The 21079-nt window shown below is 48.5% G+C and overlaps 1 protein-coding gene across 2 annotated transcripts in view; it reads left to right on the top strand.

The window, feature by feature from the left end:
- Src42a (Tyrosine-protein kinase Src42A) overlaps positions 1-5510 on the top strand; it is an 81253-nt gene extending 75743 nt beyond the window's left edge. For both annotated transcript variants that reach the window (XM_077689833.1, XM_077689832.1), the window contains exon 7: positions 632-5510. In XM_077689833.1, coding sequence (XP_077545959.1) covers positions 632-814 — 183 coding nt within the window. In that variant the 3' untranslated portion in view covers positions 815-5510. The remainder of the gene's footprint in view (positions 1-631) is intronic.
- Positions 5511-21079: the final 15569 nt, after the last annotated feature.

Raw genomic sequence — 21079 nt, 5'->3', positions numbered from 1 at the left:
CATCCGGTATGTGGTGTGCGCCAGCGGACGTTCCGCCTTACATCACTGCTCGCGAATCGCGAACACTGCACCCATTTCTGCACGAGGTTGCGGGTTCGATTCCCGGCCGCGGCGGCTGCTTTTCTGATGGAGGCGAAAAGCAAAAATGCCCGTGTGTACGAGATTTCGGCGCACGTTAAAGATCCCCAGGTGGTCAAAATTAATCCGGAGCCCTCCACTACGGCGCGCCTCATCGCCTGCGTTGCGTCGGCGCGTTAAACCCCACAATCAATCAATCATCAGCACCCATTTTTACAGCGTGTCAGCTTGCCTCGAAGGCGTTGGAGCGCCGCCTGGGGAACGCTAGAGAAACTGTCAACTATTTTGCATAGTTTCCGAAAAGCGTCGCTGGCTGGCGGACGTGAAAGCATGTACAAAGGCTACGGAGCGGGAAAGGGTAGGAGAGACCAACAGGAGAGTGGCTGTTCGGCCATTTTTCGCTCACACGTTAGGCAAGGATTATACAGGTGGCGTTGGTTGAAGTTTAACAATTTTTGTTCTGCACAATAATCTCAGCCCGCCCGGACTGTGGAGTGCGTCTGCCGACCGGAAAAAATGCGGAACGCTCGTTTCTCTCTCCCCTTCGTTGCAGGTGGAGCACGGCTACCGCATGCCCTGCCCTCCGGGCTGCCCGCCAGCGCTGTACGAGATCATGCTGGAGACGTGGCACAAGGACCCCATGAAGCGGCCCACCTTCGAGACGCTGCAGTGGAAGCTGGAAGACTTCTTCACTATGGAGGGCTCCGAGTACAAGGAGGCCGCCATGGCCTACTGACGACAGCGGCCCACCACCCCTTCTCAAGGCTCAGCACCCGTCTACTGAGGGGAGAACAGAAACGGAGAGAGGGAGACGCCCTGCAGCACTGCCGAAAGCGTTCCCCGCATCGGTCGAGCTCTTGTTTGTCAGCGATGGGAGCTTGATCGGTCCCGTTCTCAACTGCACCCTTCCTCTGACCACATTCCCCCCACCCCACTTTCTGCCTGTTTCCCCTTGCGTGAAAGAGGCTGGCGTTGGTTGTCACGTGACTGCCGCTCGGGTGCCTCCGTGTACGTGTGTCCATACTTTTAATTGTTTCCAAGTTGCGATCTCGGTTTTTGGTTCGCTGCTGAAAAACGGTATTTTAGTGGATAGCAGAAAATAGAGCGGTGAGTTTAATTAAGCATGTTGAAGCGTGTTGCACACTGTCCTTAACTGAGAATAGGTTTTTTGCATGATTATTCCAGTTCTTGGGATTAACTCGCAGGTGTGGAGAACCAGTTTTCGAGTCTCTTTTCCACACTGAGGGGCATGTTGTTAGCAAAGATTCGGGCTTGTAATAAGTTGGTGTTGTGTGAAGTGGCGCAGCTATTTTGGAGTGCCTTGGCATCAAGCGCATTTTTCGGACGCAGGAGTGATGCTACTCAATCGCACAAGGCGCTTTTCTAATGGCTCTTCATGCAGATATTGATCGAAATTTCAAAGCAGCAATAAATTAAAAGGCTCCAACGAGGTCAAGAAAGTTGGGGATTCATCGCAGGAAAGTCTCTCTGACATCTCAGACGTTGCTCGAATATTTTTTTTTGCTCAATACCCTTATCTGTCTGTCTTTGCATATTCTTGTTTCTTCTCAGTGAAACATCTGCACTCTTTGCTGAATATTTACCTTATCAATAACTTTCTAACTCTGAGATCTCGGTGATAATCCAGTTGGTAACCACAAATCGCGTTACAGCTTCAGTCTTACCCTAGTTTTTAGCTCGGCTTTGTTTTGTGGGAGTACTTTTATTCTCTTGTCTACACGAACTTCATTTAGTGGGTTGGCTGGTGACCTTCTTGGCAGTCCCCATGAAACACGCACTGCCATACAGTAGCTTCTTATCAGCTCTCTACTGCCAATCAGAACGTGACGTGCAGCTTAGATAAGGTGAATAAATTTGCAGCTGGTTTCTACACAGCGGCTTTCTTTTGTGTCTTACACTTTCCTCATTTTCTTTTTTTGCGAATTGCAGGCACCCGGCAGACAGCGTGTGTGCCTCTCTCATTTTGTTTTCACCTTTTGCCACATCCTTCCCCCTTAGGATGGCGTTGCTGTAGGATCTCTTTGTTCTTATGCCATTTCGTTCTAAACGGTGACCATGAACGGCGGTAATAACAATTGGCGGGTACTGTTTGCGGTCCCCTGTAACCAGAGCCTGGTTAGACAAAAGGAAGTGCCCAGTTGTACTGTCCGTGTACAGGCCTGAGTCGTATCAGCGTACCAAGCTGCTTTTGCCACCACGGCGATGCCCTGAACACATGCTTGACTTGGCCCTTTACCAGTTCACTCCCTATTCCGCTCGAGCGGTCGGAGCGCTCGGATCTCTTTTCTCAACATAAGCAGCAATCCATAGGTGTGCTGCAGTGTTGAAGGCAAAGGTATGTTGAGCTAATCGCTTAATGTCACCAAATTTTCGATTTCACGAGTGCCGAATAAGGCAAAGTCGCATTTATGGCACATTGGAGGTACCTGACTGGCATTTGCGGCGGTCAGCGCCAAGCCTAGGACGCAACCTCACTGGTTATTTCTCCACTCTCTCCCTCTCTCTCTCTCCCACTCTCTCTAAACACACATATAAATATAAAATGCTGCGGTGGCGTCAGTACATGGTCCGGCCTTCTTCAGTGCTACGTTGCCCTTCGCAAGGCGATGTTACGAAAAAGGACATTCGTTTTTGTGCTTCAAGATCACTGCAATGTTGGGTGCACTGTGCCCGGACATCAGTGAGCCAACCAAGTCGCAGTGGAAGTCGGCGTATCTCACAATTGACTTTTGCCGCGGAGAACGACTCTAAAGGGTCCCAAGTGTCCGCGAGAACGAATGTGCGTGTGTGTGCGCCGCAAGCAAGCCTACTGGACAGTTGCGGCAGGCACAGTGTGTGCGTTCCTTTTTTTTACTTCGATCGCGTTTGTGTTTGTCCACCTTTGTTTTTCCCCCAAGGTGTTTTGTTTTGTTTAATTTTTCAAAGTGCTGGCTGACATTATCTGCGTTCCGGTGAGGAAGCGGACAGGCCCTGCGAACAATCTTCAAGATGCGTGGTGCGCGAGAACTGTGTTTCGCGTGTGTGTGTTTCATTCTTTTTGGTTTGTTTACTCTTTTAGGCACTGTGTTTGAGTGAAAAGGTTTGCGCCGGGAACATTTTAAAAGGTGGCATGTTTAGCGATGTGCACCGCGGTTGCTGTACTCAAGCGTATTATTATTATGATTTTTGTTTTTCTTAGCACTGCCCAAGCGGAGGACATTTAACGAAATGGGCGCATTACCAAGATGGGTGATTTACTAGACTAAGTGTTTTCTAGCAGCTTTGTTATTTTTGTACTACCTAAATCTGTTGTAACGTCATCGTATCAGGACTGTGTGCTGTAATCGTCGTCATGTTGCTACGAGTCGGCAGACATTTTAGAGGTTCCGCTGTGTCCCCAGCCATTTGCGAGCGTTGGTGTTCAAGGAGTCAAAACGCATATCTCGAGGACCTTGTGGCAGCGGCGTTTGTAAAGGCAGCCGAGCGGTGGTGCTGACTTATCGCGTTGGTGTTCTTAAGAGAGACCTTCGTTGGTGTTTGTGCTCGACATACTTATCCTTCCGTGTATCACTGTCAGAGGAGAGCTCATCACTTCTGGCCACACCTTCTCTCACAACGTGTCCTTCCCTCGCTTGCCAACCTTGAAGGAAAAAAATGGCAGAACGAAATCGCGGAAAGTGTGCGATGTCCGACAAAAATTTCAGTCGGGGAAACGAGAAATCGGCTCACCAATCACATCTCAGCTTTTGAATTTGGACATCATGTTCCCTGGAAATGTGGTTCACACGCAGTGCTATCTGTACGTCAACTGTAATAATTCACCCCCTCCCTTGAGCAATGTTTTGAGAGTACTTTTAAGAAGCAGGCAAAACATTGGGTGACCCTTTCCTGGGTTTGTCAGTCCTTCGTCTGGAAGCAGTACTGCTTCCCAGCTCTTTTCGACAGCTCATGGCATGTTGTTTTCGACTCGACTTCACATCGCTTGAGAATCGTTTCTTTTTATAATGCACAGTAACGTCCCTTTCCTCATGCCTAACGACCCTCACAGATTGTCAGCCACGTTTGGTAGTCTTTTTGTAACAGTGAGCACATTTTTCAAAACGACCGTGTGCGTGTCGGGGAGAGAAACTCTCTTGTCTTTCAACAGTTTCAGGCCTGAAAATGTTTCGTGAAGTTTTGTTTATCCCGTTGTAAGTCACGTTCCTAAATGGATGATTATTGTGTGTCGACGGCTGTCAAACATTCACAGTGTTCGTTTCATACTGGCACATTGTGTTCAACATCAGCATCTCAATAACGACGTGCTTCACAAACTTTAGGTGAAGAAGCGTCCCTCTTCTTTTTTACAAGTGCTGACTGTTAGCTTAAGTATGCGTGTCTTCATTCATGGGCCCTGGCCAGGTCACTTAAAAAAGAAACAGCGCAGCAAAGTGTATATCCTGGGAGCTGTGACGCAGATCCATCGCAATACCTATTCCCCTCCAGCTTTTGCTGTCTGTGTCTTCAGCAATGCCAGTAAACGTCACTGCTAAGGCCAGCTTCTCACTATAAAAAGAAAAAGGCTTGCAACATGTTTAAATATTCTGATAATCTAGTATCAGATTATCTGTGGATTGATTATCTCGAGACAGGAGATGCCGATTGTACCTGGATTCTTCTATAATAGGTACGCGGGGTTAAGAAGAGGTCTTCACAAAAGAAGGATAAACACCTCGTTGTATGGTGGCTCTGGCGTTTGGATTTGCATCTTGCTACAACATTGCTGTGCTGACGTTTACATTACGGAATCACCTTTGTCAGATCACGAGAAAAGGCGTAAAGGTGAAGCCTGAGCTGGGCTTTACCGGGCAATTGTTGACATACCTTGAGAAAAATTCGTTCTGGGCAGCCTGCAAAAATGGACGAACCATTGAAAATGCTAGCAGAGCTTTATACGTCAGGTGGCTAAATGTCAAGGTATCGAACAAATTCTTCGAATCCATTTTGCTTTGCGCTTATTTTAGATGGGGCGTGTCCGTTTTCAGTTGATTGTTCTGGGGAAAAGCTAGAAGACTTGGCACGTTGACTGCACCCCGAAGTGCGTACCCTGACCTGCAAGCATCCATCTACTAGGGGCTGTGTTTGTGTAGTGACCTACCAACCTTCATCTCTCTTTTTAGCCAACGCAAGCCGAGTCGTGTGTCTTGCAGCGTTTTGTCTTCAGTGTGGGCTTGTGTCTCGCAACAGTGTTGTAGCCTGGCTGAAGACTTCGTGTCGTGTGTGACTCGACCAACAAAAGAAAGAGGTGCAAATTATTCAGCCTCGTTAAAAGAGCAGACATGGACTGAATGTGTGTGCATGCGTGTTTCTTTTTTTTAGAAAGTGCAGAGCTGATGGTTGACAGAATTGGGAGGAAGGGTTTAACTTTTGTAATAAAACCTTGTTTCAGTGTGTTCGGTGCCTGAGTGAATGCGTGGCAAGTTCTGGGTGAGTGTACACTTGAGTGTGTGCTTAACTGCGAGTGTGTACTCACGGGCGAGTAAGTACTCGTGAATAAGTTTGCGTGAGTACTCATGAGTTTGAGTAAGTACTCGTGAGTGAGTTTGCGTGAGTACTCATGAGTTTCAGTAAGTACTCATGAGTGAGTTTGCATGAGTACTCATGAGTTTGAGTAAGTACTCGTGAGCGAGTTTGCGTGAGTACTCGTGAGTTTGAGTAAGTATTCGTGACTGAGTTTGCGTGAGTACTCATGAGTTTGAGTGAGTACTTGTGAGTATTCAAACAAGTGATTGCTTGCTTTTCAGGGATCACATGTTCATCAATGCCTGCACTTGTCATCAGACTCTTATTCTGAGTCTGTGCCTGTGCTCACTCAGTATCACACCCAAGTTTGAGTTGAGTATGAGTAAGTGTAAGAAAGTGTATGACAGCTGCATCTTACCGATACTCGCCTACAGGGCAGAAACTTGGAGGCTCACTAAGAGGGTTCAACTTCAATTGAGGACGACTGAGCGTGCAATGGAAGGGAAGATGATAGGTGCAACATTAAGGGACAAGAAGAGAGTGGAGTGGGTCAGGGAACAAACGCGTGTTAAGCACTTATTATTAGTACAAATTAAAAGAAATGGACGTGGGCAGGACATATAATGCGAAGGCAGGATAACCGTTGGTCATTAAAGGAGTACTGACACGAAATTTCTCGCTTTCAGTTTTTATGCTGTAAAGAATACCTATTGGCCCAGTAATTACGAAAATCGAACCGAAAGCCGTCAACCGCCAACACAGAATTATAGCACGTTTATTGCAACCAATTTCAAATTTGGTCGCCGCGCGGGAAAATGGCCGTTCGAAGGCCAGCCTGCAAGCGGGCCAGCCTTACGTCACGGTCTCACCCGTGACGTCAGGGACGTTTTTCTTTCCTCCATGCGTTCGCCGCATCGTCTGCTACGATTGCACATGGTCCACCCTCGCCCGCGCAGTCGACATGTCGTCTGAATCGTCAGACTCGGATGAGTCGCTGCCACCCGACAGACAGAACAACTTTATTTGGCCAGGCGATTAGGCCGGCGATGTCTTCGCCGTCGTCCGTTGTTTAATATCACTGCGGCTCGAACCGGCGCAGACCGTGATAGCAACAGCTTGTCGCCACTCTTCTAATCAATCTGATCGCGAAAAAGAAGTTCCACATGCGAGAAAGTAGATGTGAGTGTGTTGAAAAATTGTGCTAGGGGTTGTTATCAGCGCTGAATTTAAAAGTGGCGTTCAGATATTTGCCGCGATGGTAAGCATACGCTGACCGGAAGCGGAGGTTCGGCGCTCCGACTCAGCACTGCCGGTGCGGCGAGCGGCCGAAAGATGGCGCCACCTGCGCGCTAGAATCAAAATAGGCCGCGGCAGATGTCTTGGTCACCGACCGCTGAAACGGAGATTATTGCCAAAATAAAGCTCCATATGCGAAAAAGGGGATGATAGTGTGGTGAAAAGTTGTGTAAGGGATGGTCATTCGCAGCTGTACAGATACCAGCGATCAAATAGTCGCCACGATACCAACTATACTAAGACTAAAGTTCCCAACACCCAAGGTGACCTGTGCAACCCCGAGCCCGCTGGCTTGGGCGACAGTTCTAGCGGCCGCCGCCGCGCACGAACTCGGTCCACGTTTAGCGCTGCATGTCGTCGTGTGGAAAATAATGCATCTTGGCATCGTCGTCGATTTGCTCGGACAGGCTTCCACGAGCAGTACTTCGCATACCGCGAGCTTGCCATAGCACAACTTGGGCGAGCTGGGCGACGCGCACCGCCGCGGTGCCCGTCGACATCGCGCACCGCGGCGGTGCCGGCACCGCGCAGTTTTCGGCACCAGTGCAAGGGAATACGTACCATGCGCCGGCCACGAACTGAAGAGCAAAGACGTCGAACGCGCAACGTTTACAAGCATTGCTCACACAGCTACGCCCACGTCTCCTGCCCAAACGAATACCACCGACAACAGCAGCGCAGGATATCGTTTCCGGTTCCGAAAACGACTATATGACGTCACCCTGAACCGGCCAGACACGCAGGCCGATGTTTCGTCACGCCGAAAGCGATTTCGCTAGTGCCGCCGATTTGTGAAAGCTCGCGGCCTGGGCAATCAAAATCGATTTTAGATGTGATTCCGGCCTCGGATCGCTGCAAAAATTTCTGTGAGGCATCTGTACAAACTACTGAAGCCAATGATATCATTTTTTAGGCGTCAAAATTTGGTGTCAGTACTCCTTTAAGGGTAACAGAGTGGATCCCTAGAGAAGGCAAGCATGGCAGGGGGCGGCAGAAAGTTAGATGAGGAGATGAGGTCAAGAAGTTTGCGGGGATAAATTGGTCGCAGTTAGCCCAGGACCGGGATAATTGTAGGTCCATGGGCCCTTTGTAGGCCTTTGCCCTGCAGTGGGTGTAGATAGGCTGATGATGAAGTATAATCTTAAGTATGCCCAATTAATTAGCTGTGACCGTTGAGCTGTATGCGGCAGTTTCCATGTCCAGGCTGCGGCAAATGGAGTGGGCTGTTCTAAGTCACTTGGATGCAAGCTTAATGGGAGGTTGTACTCTTGCCCTAGAAAGTACTTCAGAGTGTGATAGCATCTGCAGACTTTCTCAGATCAAAAGATTGGAAAGAAGTAATATAAGGGTGTTAAGGGATGCGATAAGAAAAAGCTCTCCTAAGGTTATCGTCAATCAGTGCAGCTGGCTGTTATCACCCCTCCTTCCTCCCCCGGGATAAGACTTGCCCTTCATATAAAACAATATAGCCAACTTTGTTAAGAGGATCAGTAAACTTCCATAAAAAAACTTCCATGAAGAGCGTAGAGAAGAATTAAATGTTCAATAGGAGAACAGATTTTAAGTGCACGGCACATCGTTTGTAGGACGTAGCCAAAGCAACTAAAGAAAAGTGAAGTCATTTTGAAGAAAACCATTGTAAAGAGATTCAGAGCAACACTGAGAAGGATGCTGAGGAATGGGCAATGACTCTAATAGAAAATAGCAAGTAGCTTCTGGCTGCAGCCGTCGTAGTTTCCAGTTGGCGGCGACGTCTTTCCATGGACACATGAGAAGCATATGGCAGGTAGTGGATGGCAAGTGCTTGCTCAATGGGTCTAGCAATGCTCTCGCATTAATGTGGCAAGTTTAGCAACAGAATCATGTTGATCTTTGTTGCCCCATTCCACGAGTTGGTGATTATGCGGATACAGATTCGATCCCAACGGCCATTTTTCTGGTGGTGGTGAAAAGGAACATGGTTCTGTGTCAAGATTTCTCAGGTAGTCTAAATTAATCTGCCCCTCATAGCCCCACCGAGCTTGAGCGGCTCATAAAACACGATAGAAAACTTGTTCGAAGTGCTTTGCATTCCCAGATGAATGGACGAGGTCGTGACAGTCTTAGAACTTTTCTTTTTACAACACAATGTTTTTTAGTTTTAATTTTTTAGAGGTTAATGTACAGCAGGCATGCCGACTGAACGACTAGTTGAATGTTGAATAAAAAAATTACAAAAAACAAATCTGGAAAACCAAAAGTGTCACGACCTGAACTGTTCATTAAGGAATGTGATGCAAAAAAAAACGGAATCAAATAGACCCAGCGGTCACAAAGAAATCCCTGGTACAAGCGACAGAGGTTGCAAAAAGAGCTGTTTTGAGAAAACGGCTTCCGAAGTTGCAACATCAAAAGTCATCAGGGTTGTAGCCTTTCGTGTCCTTTTGAACACTGGGCTTTTGGCAGGTCTTGCCTTGAAATTGGAGTGCCTTTACAGCGTTTCTCTTTGCACAAAACATCATTTTCAGCTCCCCTGTGAAGAGTACATAACCCAGTTTGCAGACCAAATGGAGGGGGAGATAGTCTTCAATGGGCTTTCAATGCAAAGTAGGTTAGCTGGTTGGTTGTATCGCAATGGACAACTTCCCTTTGCAGTGTTGTCACCATGATGATCATGATGATTGCTATTGGTTTCCCCTTTGAAGCGGGGTGATGACATGTCATCTTGCCAAAAAGGACTAATATAACCATGTTTTACACTCTTGGTTTAATACTAGCGCTCCTTAGGGCAGGCACTAAAGCTTATTAGGCCCGAAATACTTTCTTTTCCCTGTTACAGGTGGTAACTGTCCTGGGCAATATTCCCCTCTCTGCTTTTCGTCCACCAGCATTCTAATCTTCTTTTCGTCCCCTCGACAGCCTTGAAGTTAACTTCCCCTCTGATAACCTTAAATCCTAGGGCTTCTGGAAGCCCAATATTCCCTTCATGTAGATTTGGATGGATACCCTCACATTCTAACACTATGTGCCGCATAGTTTCTGTTTCTTTTCCGCAGACCACACATACCCCATCATTTTGGGAATATTTCACCACAAACTCTTAGTTCGCAGGCAACCTGCTCTAGCCTCAAAAAGCAAAGCACTGCCCTGGGAATTATCGTAGAAATTTTCCATGGCAACAAGTGAAGCACTCTTTTTTTTTTTTTTTGCTTAAATTTGAAAATGACTCTTGGCTTCTTTGATGTTTTATAATCTTGCCTGGAGCAGCAACTTAGTACTCATAAGTGCAGGTGTTCAATGCCAAAAGTTTGCATACTACAAGGATGCAAATGAGCTACTTTGAAGCTCGGTATAATATTCTGCATAACTCCAACTTCAATGCGAGATCATTTTTTTACTACTTTTGACATTCAAGGCATCCAATATTTCTCGCAGCACAGCCAGTATGCCCTAAGCCATCCATAGATGTATGCATCGGTATCAACAATTTCTCTAAAAAATTCACAGTTAATGCTGCGACAGAAAGGTAAATTTTAACGCAGGGAACATATTTTTATTCCTATATTTTTAACTCAACCCTGTGGGCATGATTATTAGCAGTGCAGGGGAAACGTTGCGCAAGAAAGGCGATATATGGCTCGCGCGCATCGCAGCGCACGCTTACCGCGACATGTCGTACTTTGATTATCCCTGATATGGCTTGTCAGGTCGCTTTTAAGATTAAATCTAACGACGCAGACACTAAATACAACTACTGGCGTTCAAGCGTAACCTGCAGTTGTGCAGTCATGCGATGCTCCAATGCGCAGCGGCTATGCCGTGCGCGCCACTGCGTTTCACGCGTCGACCGTTTCTTTCCCAAGGCTGGCGAGCCCACAGTCAAACATTGCAATAACTAGGCGTGTAAACGTCTCAACTCCGACTAAAAGTTAACTTCACGAACCGCTATCGCAAGCGCGCACATCGCGTTCACTTTTCGTGGTCTGGCGACGGTAGAGTTAGCGCACCACGAAGCGTACGTTCGATGACCTCCGCCTTTCGAGCCGCACATCTTCCCGTAACCTGGCTCGTGATCTCAGGCATTCCCATCGCGATAACGTCCGTATTGAATACCACAGACTGAACAGAAACTTGGACGAGCGAAACGGCGAAAATGAAGTCAGAACACGCACTACGGAGTTCACGCAGCCGTAATTTTGCGTTGCCGCCGCGACACCCAATCACGAGGGTCGTTTTAGCGCGCCCTGACCGGAGGGCCAATAGACCTTATGCAAAAGTGTCGCCATCTACCGGAAGAAAAAAGAAACGAGCCCGCGACGCCATGTTGGGGGGATGGCGGTCGTGGGATTGCTTGTTACGGAGCGTGTGAGGGGCTTTCTCGGCTTGGCGATCCTTTTATATTCAGATTTAAGCGCAGCAAAATGAGCGACGAGCAGTTTGTGCAGTTTTGTATTTGTTCTGTTGTATGTTTTTTTACGGTTTGTACGGTACAGTTTGTGCGGTTTTGTGCAGTTGTAGTATTTCATTTGGAAAAAACCAAGCACCCATAATTTTTTAAATAAAGGAACACTTCAAATATCACTTATGTATTGATTTTCTGCCTTATATTTGCGTAATGTCTTTTTCTTGTTCAACAATGTTGACAAGTATGAACATTGCCACCGGCCTAACACGTTTAGATTTGGGTGTGGGTATATAAGACTATTGCACAGCCTCTGTTTCACTTTGGCCCGGGGGCTCAATTGAGTCGCAGAGAGACAGACAGACGGGCAGACCAAAATTTCTGTGTTTAAGAAGCTGAAAAAAAGCGTCTTTAAAAAGTTCAAAGGACATATGGCATTGCTGCATATACCATCCATGCTGTTGAAGCACTAAAGGTGAGCTGCGGAAGGCCGCAGTAGCAGCTACAACTTTAAAAGCACCCGTTCACTGTTCAGAAACCACTTCGAGTGCACCATTTTTTTCCCGTTAAGTCTACCTGCAGTGCACACTAGGGCTGCGTATACATGTACAGGACTTCAGTGGATGAGCATCAATTTCTTGAACACCGATCACCGAGTTAATGGCGCGCCGTACGGGATCCCTCGCACATCAATGACGCTTGAAACAGCGCTGCTGCTCACCCGGCGAATCAAAGGGGGAAGAACGAACTTCACTGCACAGAACAGCTTGCTGAAGCCCCGTGTCCTATCTCCGTCTTCAAATTATTCAGCTTCAAATTATTCAGATGCGTCAGAAGTTGGCAAAATAACTGAGTCGCTAGAATACGGTTTTTAACGCACTACAGCAACGAAACGGACGATTTCTAGCCCAGGCACTGTTGCCCCTCACAAGCGGAGTGTAGCAGACGACAGCGGCGCGAATCCCTAAGCCGACTTCAGAGCCAGCGGGCGCCACTCAAAGATCTCACCGCCAATAGAAAACTGCTGAATGAGACTAGTATAGCTATCGCGTTAAAACCGGGAGGATACTTACATTATGATTCCCTGGCAAAGCTTTGGTCTTTCGCAAGTGTCGCTGCAGCGTATGCGTTTTCTGAGCGTAGTTGCTTGCCGGTTAAAGAACAGGAGTGTCGAAATGGGGAGTGTGGGCGTTAAGTTCGGGCCCCTCACTTATTAATTAAAACCGCCCAGCAGCCAGATATCGTTCGTTGCGTATAGTGTTTACTTTTGTGGTGTTTGTTTTCACGCCGACCGAGCTGACTTTGGCGTGAGGGGCGTTAGGAGAAACCGCGGAGGCTTCTTTGTTATTCGCCGCGCTTTTGTGTCCATCCGACGAGCGGGCCCGGTTCCGGCCCGGAAACGACGCATACAAAAGTGTCGGTGAAACAATAATAGCTTAAAGGGAGGTAAGCTTTCGAAGGGGAATTTCCTTGCGTTCGTTGGAGAAGCCGGCAGAGGGGGAGTACTGTTGACATTTTAATGACCACGATTACTGCCCCGAGAATCCCTCGAAGACGACGGGAGCTGAGGTCAAGGGGTCAAACCTTGGGTCAGACATATAGGAAGAGGTCACCAGACGTTCCGTCTGTGACAGTTGCACTGCTCAATGTTACTGGGTGAAGCTTCAGTTCGTCACGCGTCTGAACCTGGTGACTTGGCGGATGGGATGCGTCATTAGGCAGGCGACCATGGCTTTGTTAGGCGCTCCACGTGTTAACAAAGGAAAGGAATTTGGGCGGCGCGGAGCACAAACATAGGCGTGCACGGTATGAATACTGCAAGACTTGCCGCCCGACAACCGATGGCCGGCGAAAGGTTTGCTTTTCGTTGGTTGGTTTTTATTTTTGCTATATTTGTGTTTTTCTGAACACCTCCGGGTTTCTATATGAGAGTGAGAGTCACGTGACTCTTTTGAACCCACCGAGCTTTGTTTGTCACGGTGGCCAATCAGTGGCCTAGTGTGGGCTAATCAATGAGCCATCCTCACTCTCAAGTTGTGACGTCCCTTTTGTGGGCGGGGTTTTGTTGGTAAAACCGAGAGTTTGGTGTTTTCAGGAGGACATGCAGGACGGAACAGGAGGAGAGGAGAGCTGCAATTGCAGCGTCGAGCGGGGCTTAAGCCCCGCTCGAGGCGGGGCTTGCCGCTCTTTGTTGCGATTACGAGGCATGAAAGTTGTGAATACGTAATGTAAATGAAGTGTACATATTGTACATTTTGAGTTTACTTGGAGTAGACCGTCGTCGGCCAACGAGCCAGCGAGTCATCGTTTCAGCGATCATCTCATCGGATCATCGCTTCGATCATCGTCGCGGCGACCGATCCACAACTTTGAATTTAACTGTGGGCATTCCCAAGTCGTCGTTCTATGAAACGGGGGATTGAAAAGCGATATCTTGCTGCAGGTCCCAGGTTTTACTGCATCGCTGCCCCCCTCCGGTAGTGTGATGCAGTGCAAGGGTGTGTGTGTCCAGTGTATATATATTCTAGATTGTTAGCTGCGAGGGCATGGATGAAAGAAAGCTCTGGGGAGGGCACAATAGACATCTGGCGCATTACGAGAATTGGGGCAGAAGTCGCGCGGCTTTTCACGCCCTCGGGGGGTAACTGGCAACGCCGTCGAAGCAATGGCGCGACCGGCCGCCCACTGAGTACCCACGTCATGGCACGGACTACCGGTATCCTATGGTTTACAAGAGAAACTAATGAAGGTTGGGGACGTGGCGCGCGTGCGCAAATTAAAATGAAAAGGGAGAACTCGCAAGACCGCGTTTCCGGCTACGCGGAAAGGTACGTGGTCAAAGACTCTAAAACTTTTCTTTCCCCCGCAAGGAAGAAGGTCAGTTGTCCTTCGTGTCCATGCCAGCATCATAATCATACCCGAGGCGTTCCTTTCAAGATTGCTTCGCAGCAAGCACTAAATAAGCTACGCCCAAGAGTAACGACACTGATGCACGCTCGCAGTCATTTTGGTGCCTGTTGCCAGGGTAGACGGGCAGCTTTACGCACCCAATTTCGGCCGACCTTGACGGGCGAAATTGGTCCGGGCGCCGCTTGCAACCATGACAGCTGTGTTTACTTTCCGAATATTTTGAGGCAGCGCAGCGTCAGGCTCGGATACGCTAGCGTATCTTATTTAGTGGCTAGCGTATCTTATTTAGACACCAAAATGTTTGTACCCATGGGAGCTTCCGGGTCTTCCCAGAGTCTTCCGGGGAAATCACGTGACGCTGTTCGACAGATGGACGCTTTCGGCGGCATATAACAATGAGAGAAAAGAGTACCGGTACTTCAAAACCTGATCTAGTGGTTCTAGTACTGCGGTGAAGTGACCAGACGTCCCGATTTAGGCGGGACACGTCCCGGTTTTGCGGCTGTGGTCCCGCTGTCCCGCAGCCTGCTTGTGGGACAGTGTTTTGCCCCGCCTTCGGTCGGAAATATCGAAAACGGGTATCAAGCCCAGTGTCACTAATGAAAAGTTGGGGGAATGAAAGCGCCAGAGGAAATCGTTAGAGTAACTTCAAGAAAAGAGCACGCACGGCAGGACTAAGAAAGAAACTGTTGTGCGCTTCTTGCTTAGTCCCAATGTCTGAGCTGTTTTCTTGAAGTTACAGTGTACCAACAAACCGTCCAGTACACCCTTCTGCGTTTGACGAACGCTGGGTGGACGTGCTTGCGAGATTCAGGACTAGACAAAACTTTGTAATTCTTCCATTGTGCGCATGGCTACGTCTGTACGCGTTTGCGTCGTTGTGTACGCTTTGACTCCTTTTTCTTGTCAGGCGCTCTGCGCTTCCTGGGCTCCATTCGCTCAATTTTTCTTTTCTTTTGCTTAACTTTATTTCGAGTTTTTTCCTTGCACTACATTGCGTGCCATTTTTATTTAACTTTTGTTTTCTCTCTATTGCTGCTTTCCCGATCTCTCACATTCACTTCACTGCATTGTAATCATCCCCATCTGGCGTAGCAAGCACTGCCGCTAGCAGAGCTGACCTCTCCAGCCCACATTAAAGAGTTCTCTCTCTCTCTCTTCAGTACTTAATTACTTATTCAGCAAATAACGCATCATTACTCGTCGAACAAAAGCCGATAGAACTAAGAAATCGAATGATCTTTCAGTTAAAACAAAACTGCATTGAGCCTTAGTGTCCCTTCATGTACGCCCCCCCGCCTCGCTTTGGGGTCCGAGAAATATGGTCACTTCTGGTACTGCGGTCAAGAAGCCTTCATCAGGAATAACGTGGGTGCCAGTATCATCCCCGTTCCCTAGGCCAATGGTTCTCAAATGGAGGTTTGCGGGGGGCCCGCGAAAGAATTTGAGGGTAGGGCGCATCGACGCTTCCTATTTGAGGGGTAGCTTATTTAATGGCTCTTTTTGAGGGGTCCGCGAAGCCTCCCTCAAAAATCCCTGTCCCCCCCCCTTCCCCCCCATTTTTTCCCCGATTTTGCCAGCACTTGCTTGCAATCCAAAAAGGTGGCTTCGCCGCATTACATGTGCGTTTAGTTTGTCCGCGTAGCACATATTCTAACATCTGCCTTTCGAACAACACGTCAGCTATGAGAAGAAAAAAATCAGACAGAAAAGGCAGCATATACTTGTTTAGAAGCAAATTGTTTAACATTATGAGGCGCACTGTCGTATAGCGTCAAGTAGGAAAAGCGGAAATTGGATAAGTGTGTGGGCGACGGAAGCTGCAAATGCAAATTTTTCATTATGGCACCGATCAACATGTGCTCCATCGTGGTGTCCCCCAGCATTTTTGCAAACCCGAAAGGGGTGCCCGCTGAGAACCACTGCCCTAGGCTTTCCTTTCAAGAGTGTTTCACAGCAAGCACACTAGTTCTGCAGTAAAGGTGGCTTTTTTTTTCCTTTATCAGGAAGAACGTCGGTGCCTAGCTCGTGGCACGTACAAGACCCCGGTGGAGTGCCGCCCAGCGGCCCAACCACTAAAAAAAAAATATAAACGTTTTCTCTCCTCCACGGTGCCATTATCATCATCACACGCGAGGCTTTCTTTTTCAAGATTGCTTCACAGCAAGCACAACAGCACTGCGGTGAAGTTAGCAAACGGAGTTACCGTCTAGGGATATGTACAGCACTGGCTGTTGATTATAGTATGATGTACTGCCGAATAAGGCAGAAGCTGCGAGGCAGGCCAACGCCGACTAATCTCACCTCGCTCTATTATCGTTTACCAATTTTTCTTCACTCTCGATGTTGTGCAAGAATCGGTATTACCAATAATTCAAGAATTTATGGGGGGGGGGGGGGAATTCCTCTCGATCGACTTAAAATATCCTGATCACAATCTGACAAAACCACGGTATAATACTTTGCATGTTACCACTAACACACAACTCGAATATCATAGGCAACAAAAAACCACGGTATAATACTTTGCATGTTACCACTAACACGCAACTCGAATATCATAGGCAACATTTCACTGCAGGTCAGAACTGAAGGACTGACCAAATACATGGTTGTCTCAACGCAGCTCTCAGAAGTATTGCTTTGGCCTAACCTCGAACCCTTATTGTGTCAACTGCGGTTTACCGGAAACAATCGAGAAAACCTTACTGGAGTGCCCTGCATGCAGTCAAGCAAGAAACGACCTCGCGCACACGAGATCAAGTGCCTCAACCACAGTTTCCTAACTTCAAAAGCACTTCTGGGACCATGGCCATCTCCTTCATCTCGACGGAAAGTGCTAGCCATATTATTTGATTACCTTCCATGACATCGCCCAGGAAACTGCATTACGTGCTACAGATATCCTGGAAATGTAAGCAATCGGTGTTGCGGATGTCCAGGAGACGTACTACTGGGGTTAAAATTACGTATATTCCTTGATGCAACAACTACAAAAAACCCGTCTAAATAACATGAAAATACCGTAGCATGCACATGTCATGGTACTTTTATAAGCTGCTTACGGGATGCTACCTTAGTGGTACATTTTATGGTGTTGCTAAGACAAGATAGTATCAGAGTCCGTCAATGAGCATTGACGGACTCTGGTAGTATCAAATATCCTAACACTATGCAACCATCGACAGACTTTTCGCGGGACACACTCGCGGTCTCAACCACACAGGCTACCTCCATTTTCCCCCTTTTTACTGGCTTTTTTTATTTATTTATTGATTTATTTTCTCTCTCTCGTCTTACTTCCTATTGTAACCTTATTCCCTCCTCCCCATCGATCCACGCAGAGCAGCATATATGTAGGCGACAACATGTCGGCAGACCTCTCTGCTTTCCTCTAACAAAGAGCTTTCTATCCCAAGATCAGCATTGCGTACTTGGCTGCTTAGTTCACAAGGCACCGGTTTATGCGAAGCAGCTGCTGGTTATCTCGTGTACTCCTACTTTTTTGCGGGAGTCTGTTGAGGAGCACATTGTTGTTTTTGAAGCCCCTTGCCATTTGTTCGAGGGTTGACCTCGCCAGGCCGTGGGTCCAGATGGTTAGAGACTGCAGCGGCCTGTACTTCAGCAGCATATCTGCAAGCGCTACTGCCACGGGGCCCGAATCGACTGCCATGAAGAAGAGCTCGGTGATGTATATACGGTGCAGTTGACTTCAAAGGCGCTGAGAAGCGTCAGCTTGGGCTGGTCGTCATTAATCGACCTCTCAAAAAAGTAGCAGTGGCGTAGCTGGGCAATGCCAGGTTAAACGTAGCATGAGCTAAGGTTCAGCAATACAATCCAATCTAGTCCAATCCAATCCAATCCAATCCAGTCCAGTCACTGTTCCTCGCGCATGCGCAGCACGGCTCTCCAGGAGCCACGCGAAACGGCTATCAAGCGGCTCCGGCGCAGCGTCAGGCTTGGCTACTCCGCAACGGAGGCGCACAGCTGGGCATGCGCCGGCGCCAGTGCGTCTGCCACGGCTATGACGTCACTCCTCTGGAATGTGCAGACCGGCGAATGTGCAGACCCAATCCTCTACACACCCGTACTCCAATTGGATTGGATTTACAATCCAATCAAATACAATCCAATTTAATCCAATCCAATCCACTCCAATGCTCCTCGCACTTACGCAGCACGGCCCTTGAGGGTCCACGCGAAACTGCTCAACCTCGGCCAGTGTAGCTTACGCTACAAAACGCGCTTCTTCAGCGTGCGCGTGCAACGCAGGAGCGAAGCGATGTCTCCCGCGAGATACGGCGGGAGCTGCCGATCCCGACTTCCGTGATGAAAAGCGCCGTCGAAGCGCGCAGCTGTCTTTCAGCGCACTGGATTGGAAGTTGGATTTCACCGTGTACAAAGCTGTCGTAATGCTTTCTCCGCAGGCTTACAAGCCGACCCTGAACGAGCTGCTCAGGTCACGTTCGGTTTCATGAACACCCCAGCTGTTCTACACGACACCTGTATCCGCCCGAAAACCTTTTCGAGGTCGTTGATTTCGACGTTTGGTCTCCAGTATTCGAACATGTCAACGCTACCCAGACAAACTTGCCTACCCTTTCGTTTCTCAAGAGCGCCCGCAAGAACGCAGGCACGGAGAGCTCGGTCATTACGTTGTCTTCGATGTACAAGACCTTGAGAGAGGCGTTCACCTCCAAGGCATTGGCAAGTGCGGTTGCGCCGACGTTGCCTATGTCGCAGCCGGAAAAGTTGACCTCTTCCAGAATGCTGTTCGAGCGAAGTACCGCGGCGAAGCGAACGGCACTGGAGTCCAGCAGTGCGACGTCCACCATCCTGAGCGTCCGCAGACGTTGATTCGCCGCCAACAGTTCCACGCACTGTGGTGGCACTGCGCCGTATAGGTTGCTCCCGTCGACAAGGGACAGTTCTTCGAGGCTGTCGTTGTCGGCCAGCGCAGCGAACACTTCGGCCACTAGCAGCCCGGTGACCCCGCCGAGGCAGAGGCAGCGCAGATTGCTGCGCAGGAGCTTCCCAGCCCCGGGCATGTGTCTGGCTCCAGTTTCGATGTGCAGTGATGTCAGGCTGGAGCAGTCGCTGAGCGCGTGCAACAGTTTCCGCGCGTCCTTCTTGCCGCTGGGGTACTTTTCCAGCACGAGGGAACGCAAACGGCCAGCGTCCAGCACGGCCACCAGGTGAGCTGTGCTGCGGCCCCTTAGGTCGACGCCTTCACCAAGGTAGAACTCTGTGAGGTTCGTCATGCCTTCTAGGCCCGACAGAATGACGTGAGGCAAATTCGTATACAGAACGGACAGGCAAAGCCTGAAGAGAGAAGAAGAGAAGGCTCTTTATTGGAAAAGCAGAGAGGTTTGCCGGCATTTACAGACGCCTACATGCTTCTTTGCTGTGGGTTAAGGATGGGGGAAGAAAAGGCCCAAGGAAGAGCTGGGCAGGAAAGAAAAGGAAAAAAAAAACTGTCGTGTACTTGGCGCGGTAGCGGACTTTTGTTCTGAGCTTGGGCCACATAATTTACAATTTTGAAATTAGGCCAATTTCATCCAAATAAGAGAATAAACTTCGTAGAGCTTGGCGCTGCTTTGACGGATGGATCCATGGTCCTAAAATATTTCTGAGAGTAATTGGTCCCTGTTCTAGACGTTCCATGCCTTCGAGGAAGTGGGATCTCGGTTCCATGTAGGCCGCACATTCTAATAAAATGTGTTCAATTGTTTCGACGCCACCACAATTGTCGCAGTGCGGATTTGGCGTCGCTCCAAGGCGAAATAGGTAGCTATTTGTGTAGGCAGAGTTCAGGCGTAGACGATGGTACAACGTTTCCAGGTAGGCACCGATGTTGCCGCTGAATGCCATGCGCTCGCACAGAAACACGCTTGTTCCCAAGAAGACAGCCCGAACACAGCGATGGTGCCGCAGGGGCAGTGTAAGAGGAAATCAGCTTCAAAAAGTGATCTCTCGGCCAAACGAGTGAACGTTTCCTGGGTAGAGCGCGTGGTCATTGCCATTACGCCGGTGCCGTCCTCGCGGAGCTCTAAGCAGCCACGCTCCAAAGTGCGGTTCAAGGAGCCATGAAGACAAAATACAAGTTGGATTTATTAGAAAGACTGCTTAGTCTCGATAACAATGATACCAATATCATCGCAATCTTCGAACAAATAACGGAGATATTAAAGAAAACGTTTGAAGCAGTCGCGACCCCATAGCCAATTTCCCGCAACTTTTCTATGACGTCACGGAACCTTGTTTGTGCGATTGGCGGCCGCCTAAGAGACCTGTCGCGACGACACATGACTGGACGTCTGTAATGTGGCCTCTAGTTCCATTTGACCGCATCACTTCAATGCTAACGTGCACTTAACGCACTGATAATTATGTTTTATTGTTGGCCCGTAAGACGTCATTCTTGCTCATAACACGTCACTGTGGCGCAAAATTTGAAAGTTTTTAAATACTTTTTGCTTTTTTTTTCGTTAAAAAAACATCTTTTGTGGCTCTAATGGAGCTGAGTGAGATACTGAATCCTCGTTCTTTCAAATTAAACGAAGTTGTATTTTCTCTTCATGGCTCCTTTCAGCACCCGGAGGTGTTATGCAATCTAGCAGCCCTGGACTGGAGAAACTGCGTATGTGGCCCCGTAAAGGAGGAAAAAGTCAACGCCCTTGGTCTTCATGGCGTGCACCATGCATCTGTTGCACAGTGGGCAGGAATCGTTTGGTGTCCACGCATGGCACTGCTTGAACGAAGTTGTGCATATTGCAAAAGGAACTCGGGAGAACCTCTCCTTGCTGCCGCCATTTTGAGCTCGTGCTGCTGAGGGGAACAAAGGTTAAAATTGTTGTTCATTCGTTCATCCGGCCTGTCAGGTATTTGCTACTCTGTGCGGCAAAGTCGCAA

This window comes from Haemaphysalis longicornis, unplaced genomic scaffold (genome assembly GCF_048455015.1).
Source record: "Haemaphysalis longicornis isolate Haplotype H1 unplaced genomic scaffold, Haemaphysalis longicornis Haplotype H1 scaffold_10, whole genome shotgun sequence".
Taxonomy (NCBI): domain Eukaryota; kingdom Metazoa; phylum Arthropoda; class Arachnida; order Ixodida; family Ixodidae; genus Haemaphysalis; species Haemaphysalis longicornis.
Note: the sequence above shows the minus strand (reverse complement) of the source record. Positions and strands in the feature narration are given on the sequence as shown.